Source organism: Cervus canadensis, chromosome 17, assembly GCF_019320065.1.
Source record: "Cervus canadensis isolate Bull #8, Minnesota chromosome 17, ASM1932006v1, whole genome shotgun sequence".
NCBI classification, from domain to species: Eukaryota; Metazoa; Chordata; class Mammalia; order Artiodactyla; family Cervidae; genus Cervus; species Cervus canadensis.
Window position 1 is genome coordinate 21141632 of NC_057402.1, and position 14739 is coordinate 21156370.

The 14739-nt window shown below is 37.0% G+C and overlaps 1 protein-coding gene across 1 annotated transcript in view; it reads right to left on the reverse strand.

The window, feature by feature from the left end:
• TTC6 (tetratricopeptide repeat domain 6) overlaps positions 1–14739 on the reverse strand; it is a 175590-nt gene that overhangs the window by 100589 nt on the left and 60262 nt on the right. The window contains exons 4-5 of the mRNA XM_043490117.1: positions 14254–14387; positions 8495–8689 (exon numbers count right to left, since the gene is read on the reverse strand). Coding sequence (XP_043346052.1) covers positions 8495–8689; positions 14254–14387 — 329 coding nt within the window. The remainder of the gene's footprint in view (positions 1–8494; positions 8690–14253; positions 14388–14739) is intronic.

The following is a 14739-nucleotide window of genomic DNA, read 5'->3' on the forward strand; positions in this document are numbered from 1 at the left end:
CTTACATGCAATATTCTATCCCACCCACCCATTTCTTTAAGGGGCTCATAGCAAGCCATTAAGTTGATTGCACAACCCACTTACTGGGTCACAATCCACAACTTAGAAAACAGTAACTTAAAAGAATGTTGTTTGAAAAGCAAACTTCTAAGTCTAGAAAAGACTTTAAGAGCTCACCTTCTTGAAGATACTAATCTACAAATAATTTTGCTTAGTAGTCTTTAAAATCTATAGCAGAGATAATGAATACTTCCGATACTTTAGAAAATTCAGGAAACAGAGTCTTCAATAAAATAATAAATCTAAAGAAGAATAAGCCAAAGAAGAATAAGAGTACAACTATGCAGAATCTTTTATACAAATATAATTAGGGAAGGGGGAATTTTATTTTAATCATTATAACTTCATTGCTACATGCAAACAGTGACATCTGGTGGAATGACATTGCTTTACTTTCAGACATTTTTGTGTGAAAGTTGCTCAATTGTGTCCGACTCTGCGACCCCATGGAGTGTGACCCCATGGACTACACAGTCCATGGAATTCTCCAGGCCAGAATACTGGAGTGGGTAGCCATTTCTTTCTCCAGGGGATCTTCCCAGCCCAGGGATTGAACCCAGGTCTCCCGCATTGCAGGCAGATTCTTTACCAGCTGAGCCACCAAGGAAACCCAAGAACACTGGAGTGGGTAGACTATCCCTTCTCCAGCGGATCTTCCCAACTCAGGAATTGAACCGAAGTCTCCTGCATTGCAGGCAGATTCTTTACCAGCTGAGCTACTAAATGTTGGCAGATAAGAAATCAGGCAAATTTCCAAATAAATTTTTTGGCGTTTTCATACAAAAACAAAAACATACTAATCTTATCAAATATTGATAATGTGTACTAACATAAGTTTGTCATCCCAATTTATTTTTTAAAGTATGCTTTAGGCTAACTTAGGTATGGGGGCTACTTGTTGAAAATGAATTAACAAAAACCTAAATGAGGTTACTGATGATGCTAGTCCTAACTGCCACCTACTGTGATTTGGGGTGCAAAATTTTGCCTCTGTTTCCTCATCTATAACATGAGATGGTGAGGCAAGGGGAAGGCCAAGGTCTCTTACAGCTCTTATATATGTGCTTCTGTCACACATATCACCAACGAGACCTCAAATGGGGCTTAGGTCTTATATTCTTCAGTATAATACCTTGGGTCATTGTCTGGATTATGTGGCAAGGAACAAGGCCAAGTAAGGGGTGGGGAATGGCAGACAATGCAGGACACGGGGATGGTGGGGAAAGTCAGTCCCAGATACCCACACTGGAAGGAAATGTGGAGCAGAAGACAAACATACTATCCCAAATGCAGAGCTACTGACCACAGCACTGCAAGTGACATTGGAAAGGTCTAACATGGGATGATGGCACATTCCAGTGTGGGGACGGGAGCAGCCAGTGACACGGAGTACAAATACAGGTAGTAGCTGGTGAGAGCTTTCCATAATTAAGCAATTAATACCAGAAAAGTCCCCTCAGTGCGCAAGGCGCCAGCTTTGGCCCAGGACTCAGAAACAGAACTTCAGTTCCTAAGAAGGAACAAATGATACAAGATAAAATCCCCACCCTAATAAGCATAAACCCTACTTTCAAAATTGGGTTATAACAGACCAAATACAAAGCATCAAGGGTGAGTAAAATATGATCCTTCCTAGTTTATATCAGGATTGGTTCTGAAAACAAGATGAGAATCAGTATTTGGAATTGAAACAGAAAAAAAGTTAGAGGGATTTTTATAAATTCACAAAACAGTGAACTTATATATACATATATATGTGTGTGTATATGAATATATACATCAATTCCCTGGTTGTCCAGTGGTTAAGACTCTGTACTCCCAATGCAGGGGGCACAGGTTCGATCCTGGACCAGGGGAACTAAGAAGAAACTAACACAACATTGTAAGTCAACAATACTCCAAAGAAAATTAATTTTAAAAAAACAGTGTGATATAATGGAAACCACATTTAGGATCAGAGAGACTTGGGTCTGAGTCCCAGCTTTCACCAGCTCTATAAATATGAACTGGTCAATCTCTGAACCTCCTTTTCTCCGTCTGGGAAACAGAATGATTTCATCTACTGCGTAGAGCGGTTGTTAATAATAAACTATGCAATAAATGCACCTCAACAGACTTTCTACTAGATAAAATTCTGTTTTCCATTTCAGATATTGCTACCCTACTCAAGATGGGGGGGGCCAGATAAAATCTTCCTAATGGAAGTACATTTTGTATAGTTGATTTGTACGCTGTAAGTAGTAAAGATAATAAGTCAAAATAATTACTCATATGTCTGTCCTTCGGTTTTAAAATAAAAATCCTCTAAGGATTATAAATGTCAAGATAACATCTTTAATGTCTTTTCTGTAAAATGTATGTATAAGTAATATACGTGCATGCACAGAAAAAAAGTCAAGAGTAATCTCTCCACATAGAAAACTCAATAGGAAAAGGTTGGCTTCTAGTACAATAGTTTCAACAATCACAAATGAAACCATAGAGGCAAAATTTTCCAATCCTGTCCTCTCCCACCTCCAACACCTTTCAAGAATACTACCAAGTGTATCTGATAATGACAATAAATGAATATGGGATGATCCAGCCGACTATAAGAAAATTAATTTCTGATTGGCTTAACAAATATTCAATACTATGCAATCTATAAGGGAAATAACTTAGAAAAAATTAAAAAGTAAAGGACAAATATATTCCCTTATAGCTCATCTGGTAAAGGATCCGCCTACAATGCAGGAGACCTGGGTTTGATCCCTGGGTTGGGAAGATCCCCTGGAGAAGGGAAAGCCTACCCACTCCAGTATTCTGGCCTGGAGAAGTCCATGGACTGTATAGTCCATGGGGTCCCAAAAAGTTGGACACGACTGAGCGACTTTCACTTTCATTTATCATATAAATAAAGCAAAAATAAGACAAAGTATAATTTCACTTTTTATCAATTTAGTGTAAAATATAAAAGGAAAATAGAAGGATCACAGTTAACAGTTTCCTGAATCTTCTTCCATGCTAAAAATGTTTGTGTATAATCACACATCTGTTTATATACTTGGTTCTAACTCCTCTCAGTACGCAGAGCGCTAACTTATTCTGCCACAATTCTAATACAGCCCATCATTGGATGCACTATAAAAAGTCTTCCATTGATGGACACTTAGGTTGTTTCCAGCTTTTGGTTATTATAAGGACAATTACAGTCTTTAATCATTTATCTTAGTTAATAATAGTTATCAGCATATAGATCATATGTAAAGCCATGGTCCTGAATAAGATCACCTTGAGAGTACAGGCAGAAGAGAAAATAGATCCAAGGATAAGCTTTGGGTACTCCAATGCTTTGAAATCAAGAGAGGAGGAGATACCAGCATGGGAGACTAAGAAGACACAGCAAAGGAGGCAGGAACCAAGAGAGACTGCAGTCCTGAAGGCCAAGCGATAAGGTGCTGTAAGGAATAGCACGTGCCCAACTGTGCCAGGTGCTACTGAGAAGTCATGATGAGGACTGTGCTATCTTAAAGCAAATCTGATCATGTCATTTCCCCTCAAATAATCCTATCAGTGGCTTCTCAATACACTGTGAATAAGAATCTCTCCCCCAAGTCCCCACACACATGCTCTCATAGACACACAGAGAGCATCTGTAAGTCCTACATAATCTTGACCCTGTGTCCTCTCCAGAATCAACGGCATCACTGCTCCTGCTACCCTCTACTGATGGACATCTTTCTAATTCTCAAATGGGTTCCAACTGTCCACAGCACAGACTCTCAAACCTCAGCTTGCATACACATCATCTGTATTTTTAACAAGCTTCCAGGTGATGGTGATGCTGCTAATCTGTGAACTATACTTTGGAGTAGCAAGAAACTAAAAAATTTCTTTCCCCTCTTCCAAGCTATCTTCTGTTCATTCCTAGATTTCAATTTAAGTATCATTTCCTCAATCTTCCCCAGATAAATTGAAAACCTGCTTCTATACACTGCCCATCTGCATATTAACTGTCAAACTCACAATAATTAATTCACCACCTTTCTTCTCTGCTAATCTCCAACTTCCCTGTGGGCAGAGATTGTTTCTTGTGTTCACAGATTCTTAACTGTGTCAGTCACTCAGTTGTGTCCAACTGTTTGCAACCCCATAGGTTGTAGCCTTCCAGGCTCCTCTGTCCATGGCATTCTCCAGCCAAGAATACTGGAGTAGGTAGCCATTCCCTTCTCCAGGGATCTTCCTGACCCAGGGATCGAACCTGGGTCTCCTGCACTGCGGGCAGGTTCTTTCCCATCTGAGCTACCAGGGAAGCTCCTCACAGATGCTTATTTAGTGCCTAACTCAAAGCCTGCCACACAGTAAGCACACAAAAGTTTTTTAAAACTGATCAATTTACATGACTATTCAGACCTGCATTTCATGACATAGAAAGATAATTATGGCATAATAAGCTTTAAAAATCAGGTTACAAAACATTATTTACACAGCATTACCCAAGTTTTGCTCCATATGATTTATTTGCAAACAACAAAGTCCAGAATCATATACTGAAGAAAAGTATTATCTCTGGATGGCAAAATCTTGAATAATTGTTGTCCTTTTGTGTATTTGCTTGCATATTTGTATTTTTATTCTTATTTTATAGCAAAATAACAAATGAAATTAAACTTTGATTTCTGACATTTAACCTCTGCTTTTCCAATTTTTGTTGTGGGAGTCATGACTGCTATTTTAATGTATAGAACTAACCATCTACACATGTTTTTCTAAAATATGACTAGAAATTTCCCTTGTAATTTGAAGTTCAGTTGAGGGCTAACCACCAGAAGCTGGCTATGAGGGGTACCTGACTTGAGAGGGTCAGTCAATGTTTATTGACAACATTTTTGCCACCCATTCTCTCTTTCTTGATGGTGGGTCAACGAAATATACATGCAATTTTACACAGAAAACTCACTAAAATAGAATGTAAGTCTATAAACAAATTTGATGACACATTGCAATGTAAGGTATGAAAAGTTGGCATTTCAAATTAGTGAGAAAAAGAGGATTTACTGAATAAATAAATTTATTGTGCAATTAATTGGTCATTTGGGAAGGAAACAATAATGCTTAATCTTATAAAATTAATTAAAGATGGATCAAAGATTAAATGTTTTTTAAAGAAAGCAATAAAATTACTTCATGAAAATATGAAAAATATATTTAAGTGTAGCAAAGCCCTTTCTAAGAATGACAGCAAGACTAGAAACACATAAAGGAAACTATTGCCAGTTTTCACTGCTTCTGTATTAGTGTAAAACTTCCGTATGGCATAAAACAGCATAAACAAAACTGAAGGCAAACAACAAAATTTTTTAAGGTCTTCATTAATATGACAAACAGTTAAAATCTTTAATATAGAAAGATCACTTATAAATCAATAAGAAAAAGATGAATGATAACAGAAGACAAATTGGTAATTCTCAAAAGGATAAAAACAAATAACCAAGAGACATCTAAAAATATGCTCAATCTTATTAGAAATGAATAAAACAAATAAAGAGATTTTTTTCTACATCAAATTAGGGAAAAAAAATCATGAAAACTGACAATTAATAGTTTGGTCAGGTTGAAAGGAAATGAACAATGTCATAAATTGTTGGTAGGGATATAAGATGGTATAACTTTTCCAGAGAGAATTTCAGCAATATGCATCAAAATTTTTAAGCCAAAAAATGTAATAAGTAATTCCATACCAAGGAATTTTCTTAAGCTACTGATTGGTTAAGTTACCAAATATTATGGAATAATTTAAACGTTCACACATAACCTTGAGTGAAAAATATCAGTCTATAGAATGCCATCTATGGTTTAAATACATGTATACACAGAAATGTTCACAAGGCTTTTCACCTAAATTCCATGCTATTCACTAAAATTCAATGCTAAGAATCCTAATTCTTAGATGTCTATAAACTTCTCTTTATAATACAGAAACTTTAAATGCAAAAATATGATCAATATGGAATATTTTTACAGTTCTCATCAAAATTGTTATTTAACAAAATAAACATAAGTTTGAACAGTAGATTGCTATTTTAACTAAACTTATGTAACCACACTATCCCATTAAAGTATCCTTGGTATTTCCCACAAATGACAATTACAATGTGCAAAATTAAGAAAGCATTAAACTGTATAACCACAAGTGTTATGCTTTGTGGTTAACTGTTCCCTGCACAGAAAAACCAAAAAGCCACCAAGTGAAAAGGTATTCATTTTGTGTTCACAATTACCTTTCTTGAGACAACTTATTAGTGCAGAAAAAAATATACATTTCTCTGAACTTGTAGGCTCAGCAGGCAGATATATTTTGAAAAGGTTAAGCTATGTTTAGCAAGATAATCCTCAAGAAATGGATGCCAGAGAATTAAATATTCACTACTTAAATTAACTTCTTATTTGGTACTTAGGAACAAATTGCCAAGAATTATCATCATCAAATAGAACATTTATTGACTCTCTGGGAAAAAGAAAGTGAGATCTACTTGAGGAAAAAAAAATTTAGAATTGGAAAGAAATCAGTATTTTTAACACTTTGCATGAATAATATAAGCTGTGAGTCCTCAAAAAAGGATGCTTAGCTTGCAGAGTGACAATGGAAATGATTCAATATAGTTGTCTCATATCCACTAGACTATGTTTATGTCTTTATGTCCACTCTCAGTTTTAGGCTTTTAAATAAAAGACATTTCAAAGAAGTTATATGGAACTGCTATTATCTATCAGAGAAACTGGAGCAATTTTGAAATTTCCAAAATCTTCACATAAAATTTTATTCATAAAATTATGAATAATACATAAATCCTTTTTTAAAAAATCTTTTTGCCTAGACAGAAAACAAACATGAGAATGACCTTCCTTGGGGTATTCATACTGAATGTCACTGTGATTACTAAACGCAGGGAAATCAGATGACTTTAAATCTTAAAAGAAGGCAGTAAAGTGTTACAATCTTGACTAAAAGTAAAGTTTGAGGGAACTGAACATAGAGGGGTAGAATGGGTAGCAGAGGGAGGCTCAAAAGGGAGGAGATATACTTGTAATTATGACTGATTCATGTTGATGTACAGCAGAGATCATCACAAAACTGTAAAGCAATTATCCTCCAATAAAAAAATTAATGCAAAAAAATGCATTACAGATGAGTTTTCAGGATTCCTACCAGCTCTTTTGAAAGACAAGAGACTTTAGAGTATGCATTCTCTGTATGCAGGTGATATCATCCTCACGGGAGTGAAAATTAGTGGCTAAGGAGGGCAGGGGATGATAAAAGTTTACTCCTTCTATGTATAAAGTACAGATATACACACAGTACCATAAACAGATATACAATATATCTAGAGCATTATAATTTAATGAGGAGGGGAAATTAGCGTGGGGAGAAGTTTTAAAAGCCTTCTTAAGGGGGTGACAATGAAAAAGCATTTTTGAGAAAAATTAGGTTAAACAAATCTGAATTCTAATCATTATCTAGAGGTAAGTGAAAGTGAAAGTGAAGTCGCTCAGTCATGTTCGACTCTTTGCAACCCCATGGACACCAGGCTCCTCCGTCCATGGGATTTTCTAGGCAAGAGTACTAGAGTGGGTTGCCATTTTCTTCTCCAGGGAATCTTCCCGACCCAGGGATCAAACCCAGGTCTCCTGAATTGTAGACAGAGGCTTTACCATCTGAGCCACCAGGGAAGTACATCTAGAGGTAAGTTACCTGATATTATAAAGCCTAAGTTTCTTCATGAATAAAATGGAAATTATGACTTCTTCTTATGACTGAAGATTTAAACAGAAAAAATGCAAAGCACAGAGCATAGTACAAGGAATATAGTTCATGTTGAGTAAATGTTAGCCCCCTTCCCTTTTCTTTTCCCATTTGAGGATGCTATAAGTTATATACTTACCATAAAAGAATACTCATGTTCCAAAGGAAAGGGAGACACAAGGAGAAATGGGAAAAGTTCCAGAAGATATGACTTTTTACATGATCCCTGAACCCAAGCATGCCCAATGATAAGGAAATCTAAAAACTGCCTTCAACTCTCAAATCTGCGATGTTCTTAGTTGTATAAGCCAGGCAAAGTTGCTTGGTTCTTACGAGCTTCAATTCCTACATCTGGACTCCACCAGGTTGTTACAAAGAACAAATGAGGCCATGCACGTGACACTCTTTGGAAACTATAAACCATTAAACGAAATTTACCTTCTGGTTCACGTCAATAATAGCAGGAGATGAAGACACTGACCTAGACTGTGTACGTAAGGGGAAGGAACAGAAAGGACCAAAACTGAACTGCTCCTTCCTAGCGCCCAAGAACAGAAGCAGGTCTTCAGAATCTAAGCCTCAAAGGCAGAAATTCTTTGGCTAAATTCTTTTCAATCTAGTTTAAGACAAAATTAACAGTGGAATTCTCACCTATCTCTTTGCTCTTCGTCTGTATAGCGATCATCTAACAAAGAGGTTCCAAATACTCCAAGCACAGTATTGTGGCCTTTCTTGTCGGCTGTATGATACACTCGAGAGGCCACGCGCAAGTCAATGGGCAGCTCTTTGGCTGGGATGGTGGTGCACAGGTTGTGAAGGGTCCAAGTGGAGTAGTCTTCTGGAATTCTGCCACAGAGATAAGAAAGTGGGCCTTTTTTTTTTTTTTTATCATTTTCTGCTTTTTTAGATACAAAATATACTTACACTGTCAGTTTAGTTCAGGTTCTACAAAAGATGTCAACACGTGGGAGATCACATTTAAAACTATTACAGTGGTTTATAAAAAATTTACTATTACAACCTCAGGCCATTGACCAGATCTTCAGTCACATATATCCAACTGCCTGCCGAAGATCTCAACCTGTATTTTCTACAGATATCTCAGAATCAACAGGTCTGAAAGCAAACTCATTATTATTATCCCACTTCCACCCAAATCTCTTCTCTCCTGAATTCTGCAACTCACTCAGTGACACCATAACCTTTAGCCATCATACATTACTTCATTGCTACTCTGCTCAAATGCTGACATCGCTGAAGAAGTTCAACAACACAGTACATTATCCATTAACTAGCATCAGTGGAAATCTAGGTCTCTCTAAGTTAACAAAGCATCTTCTTTCCCACTATGCAGTTAATAGAACTTGCTTCTCTCCTGCCTTTCCAAAACAGAAAAGAGGCCATGAAGATCTAATTTCTTAATACCCACTCTCACTTGCCATGCCATTCAATCAACAAATCCTCTTTGACCACCTATTACGTACCAGACATTGTACTAGGCAATCTATACACATCATCTCTAACTTCTATAATGAAACTATGTGGGAGGTATTATTATTATTATTAGCCTTATTTTGCAGCAGGCTTGTTTTGGATAGGTCGCAAAATTAGTCAGTGGTCACTGGATCTAAACACAGTGTTGCTAACTATGAGTCAAATTTCTTTCCTATTAACGCCTATTAATGACCTCTGAGGAGAAAGTGGCCAATAGCTAGTACTACTCCATCCCCACCTCCTACTAACGTTATACTCTTACATTACCCAAACGATGGCCTTTTCATCAAATCGAATGAACTTTAGATCTTTAGATTATGGACCTCCAAGCCACAGCTGGCAATACTGATGACCCTTCTTCCTCCATGAGCTTTGTTAAGCCTGCACCATCCCAGCTCTCCATCTACCTTTCAAATTCACTGTAACTTGACTTAGTCACTGGCTTTTCTTTCACCATCTTCTGAACTGGGTATGGCTTCCAAAGGTGAACTACTCTTTTTGCACTGGAAAAATCACCTTCAGTGTTTTAACTCTTCCCTCTGTACTGAGAGTTCCCAAGTCCCATCTCTGCTATCACTCTCTCACCTAAATTCCTCATCTTCAACATACAAAGCACTGGAGCCATCTTTGTCTCCTCTGCCCTTCACCTGCTCAGCCAATGAAAAACTGAGCTTCTCCCTTGGACAGAGCTCTTCAAGTGTGCTCCTTCTCCCCCTTACTTCCACCACACTCCAGTCCAAGCCCTCATCACCTCCCCTGCAGAGCAAAGTCTGCCACTTGGATTCAGCACTGCACACTCTGTCTCCTCCCCCTTCTATGCATGCTTGCATGCATGCTCAGTTGCCCAGTCATATCTGACTCTTTGGGACTCCACAGACTATAGCCTGCCAAGTTCCTCTGTCCATGGAATTTTCCAGGCAAGAATATTGGAGTGGGTTGCCATTTGCTATTCCACCCCCTTCCAAACATCCTGCAAAATTCTAGCACACTGATCTTTAAGTACTCCTCTCCCCAATACAATGGTTTTTTTGTTGCTTGCTGCATGCCTCCAATTTCCTCTCTCTAAGTTTCAAGGCTCCTAGCATCTGGCCCTACTTTCAGCATAGTGGTTAAGAATGCCTCTGTTCAAATCCTGTTTCAAATTATCACTTGGCAATAAGCAAATCAATTAATTTCATTATACCTCAGTAAGTTGAGAATAATATTCGGTAAGCTGAGAATTACAACATTAGTGTATCCTGAGTAAAGTTGCCTTAAGAAAGAAAGGAATGAATGCATTTAAAGCATATGTGCCATCTCCTAACAAACACATGAAGAGATGCCCAACATCACTCATTATCAGAGAAATGCAAATCAAAACCACAATGAGGTACCATTACACACCACTCAGAATGGCTGCTATCCAAAAGTCTACAAGCAATAAATGCTGGAGAGGGTGTGGAGAAAAGGGAACCTTCTTACACTGTTGGTGGGAATGCAAACTAGTACAGCCACTATGGAGAACAGAGTGGAGATTCCTTAAAAAACTGGAAATAGAACTGCCATATGACCCAGCAATCCCACTCCTGGGCATACACACCGAGGAAACCAGATCTGAAAGAGACACATGTACCCCAATGTTCATCACAGCACTGTTTATAATAGCCAGGACATGGAAGCAACCTAGATGCCCATCAGCAGATGAATGGATAAGGAAGCTATGGTACATATACACAATGGAATATTACTCAGCCATTAAAAAGAATTCATTTGAATCAGTTCTAATGAGATGGATGAAACTGGAGCCCATTATACAGAGTGAAATAAGCCAGAAAGAAAAACACCAATACAGTATACTAACACATATATATGGAATTTAAAAAGATGGTAACGATAACCCTATATGTAAAACAGAAAAAGAGACAGATGTACAGAACAGACTTTTACTCTATGGGAGAAGGTGAGGGTAGGATGTTCAGAGAGAACAGCATTGAAACAAGTATACTATCCAGGGTGAAAGAGATCACCAGCCCAGGTTGGATGCATGAGACAAGTGCTCAGGGCTGGTGCACTGGGAAGACTCTAGAGGGATGGGATGGAGAGGGAGGCAGGAGTGGGGATCGGGATGGGGAACACATGTAAATCCATGGCTCATTCATGTCAATGTATGGCAAAACCCACTACAATATTGTAAAGTAATTAGCCTCCAACTAATAAAAATAAATGGGAAAAAAAAGAATAGAATCAATCTGAGAAAAAAAAAAAGCATATGTGCCATCTCATATGGCAGATGCTGTCTCCAGGACAATTCATAGGGCCAGAAAGACCTCTCAGTTCTTTCAGTTATGGATATATTGCCTAACTTTTTATCTGCTTTCCTGGTGTCTCAGACAGTAAAGAATCTGCCTGCAACATGGGAGACCTAGGTTCAATCCCTGGGTCAGGAAGATCCCCTGGAGAAGGGAATTGCTACCCACTCCAGTATTCCTGCCTGGTGAATCCCATGGACAGAGGAGGCTGGTGGGCTATAGTCCAAGAGGTTGCAAAGAACTGGACATGACTGAGTAACCAACACTTTCACTTTTTCAAATATTCTTCAAGTAATACTTCAAGGACAAACTTCTCTGCAAACTTTACTTTCTTTTTCTTTCTTACAAATATCTCTTTTCATACATTGCCCTATTCCTGTCCCACCCAATCTGACCCTTAATGTAATGGGTTAATACAGATCTATCCACTGACCATTCCATGAGTCTGGATAGTAGCATAGTATAAATAGTCAGCTGGGCCTGCATCAGAAGCCTAGTTCTAACACTTGGAAACGCTAATACAGGCCTCTCTGAAGGTGTTCTGCAAAATTAAAGCAAAAACTCTTAACCCCTACCTTATAAAAAATTGATAACAGTAACACTTCTTGGTCTCTGGAACTCTCAAGAAACTCTCGCTTATGTTTACTGCTGTTACTAATTTGCACTGCACAACACCTAACCCATTGCAAGGCATCATATGTACATTACTGAATCACTAATAGAGAGTGGTTTATGTTATTTCCGAAACAGTACAGGGCCTAACAAAAACAGGATATGAAATGTGTACATGTTTAAGTGGCAGAGGAAAAGAGAGGTAAATCTAAAGCGTTTGGAAATGTCCGGGACAAAGAAATATAACTCAGGGAGTGAAAATGGGTCTCCAGGAAGCCAAGGATCCCTAAGAAACTCAGGGTTCCTAAGAAAGGACTGGGAAAAAGAGAGAGAGAAAGGTGGGCTCTGATGTCACGCTCACCTACATCTTCATTCTCTCTGGGGCAGGTCTTGGCTAGTAGAATGTTCTTGAGATTACATTACAGATTCTTTTTTTTTTTTTTACTTAAAAAAGCATCAGAACCGATCTGAATTCCTATGTTCCCTTCATGCTTTTAATAATATAGATCTGCAAATGAATCTCCCTTGGTTATTGAGCTAAAAAACACTATGTTTTCAAGAGATGGCTGAATTTCTAAGAAAACAAATCAATTGGGAAGCTAGTCATTGGTGAGAAAATTTAGGTAAAAAACTGATTAAGGTAAAAAACTGAAAAAGGAGCAGTGAATAAAAGATTTTCCAAAATTCTCTTCTATTCATGTAAACTTTTTAAATACCAGATTTTTATTCCTCTGCATCACATTCTTAGTTCTTTATAATGGAGATTTCTAATTTCAGTTTTAATGAATTAACACAGTATACATATATATATATATAAAAAATCTACAAATATTTTTGGCATGCTCAAGAAAGGCTGTGTGTTTTTATAGCACACTCTCCTTTAACAGGACTATTTGTCATTCTTTGAAACACTAAGACATAAAAAAGAAAAGACTCTGCCTCTGTGTGTGGCCACACTACTTTGCCTAATGCACTAAATGCAAGGTTTTTTAGGGAAAAAAAATCAAGAAGTTTCTGCTTCATTGATAATCTGACAGTAACTATTTATTGAAGGTAACATACTTGTTGTCTGCTGTCACTATTTGTTTTAATACATAATCTTGCTAACTAAATGAGCTTAAAGCAATGCAGATAAGCAATGGCATGTACAGGGTCACTTAAATGCCAATTTGACTCTTTCATAAACTTTGGAATTCTTTTCCTGTGAGTTTACTCTCAACTACTAAACTGTGAGTATTATCCATTTACGAAGTTTAGGCTGGCCATAAAAAGGTTGTCTTCCATGTCCTGCACACCTTTCAGTGCCCTAAGCAACAACAAAGCTAATAATTAAAGCTTCTTTAAGTCCCCCATAAAGAGTTAAATGAAGAAGAACCTAGACCAAACCAACCCATAAAAACCTAGTGGAAAAATAAGGAGAAAATAAGTTTCATCAAGATGACTGGCAAAAGATAAACCATAAACCTAAATTGCATTTACACACTATTATTCAAAATTGTGGTTGTACCCGTGTGTAGTAAGAAACCCTACTGAAAGTATGTGAGGGGTAGGAATGAAACATAAAATTATAGTAGAGAAAGTAAGGCCATCTAAATTTCCCAATTGACTGGCCTATGGACATTTTGTGAGGGGTTGTCTTTTATTTTATCATAACAAAATTAACCAACATAATGAGCAGTTAATCCAAATTAGGCACTTCAGTGACCAAAAAATATCAAATCTCACATTAATATTAAATTCTTTTTTGTCTCTCAAAGAATTATTTTTATTCTAGCTGTTGTTTGTCATTACTAAGTACAATGATCAAAAAAAAAAAAAGTAGAAAGAAGTGTGGACTATGATACATATATCCTACTATACTAGCTGCCACCAACTCTTCCTGTGAGAAGGTTTAAGTTGGATTTCATACGTGAATTTCTAAAACATTTAATCCTCCTTTACAAACACAGTTTCAGGTATCAGTACTACTGAATAATTTCTCTTCAGACAATAAAATTTGTATAGTAAGGAAGTTACTTTTTTTTAGGTAGTTTTTGATCACACATGGGTTTTGAAATCTTTTTTGGTCTCTGTGGTATAACTCCAAATTTACTTTTTCGCCTTCTCTTAACTTCTTTTCCTTTGATTTGCAACAATTCTGATGATTTCACCTTGGAAAAAACATAAAGTGAGCTGTTAAGGAAAGCTGTAACCACAAGTTAGATTTTTCTCTCATATTTGATGTTCCATGTTATTTTTCAACTCCTAATTTCTATGTATATTTTGGAATACAAATCCTAAAGGAGGTGTTGATATTTTCCTCTAAATTTTCCCCTAAATTTTATAACATATAACTTAATTTTATACCTTCACAGCAATAAAAATATTAGTACCATAATTATTCAGAAGTCTTTTCATTGCCTTAAAACTATTAAAGAAAAAATATAAGATTTTTCCCTTCATAAATCTACTCTTCTTGGTTAGTATTTTTAATAAAACTTACCTTCAGCCCCAAAGTTGGGT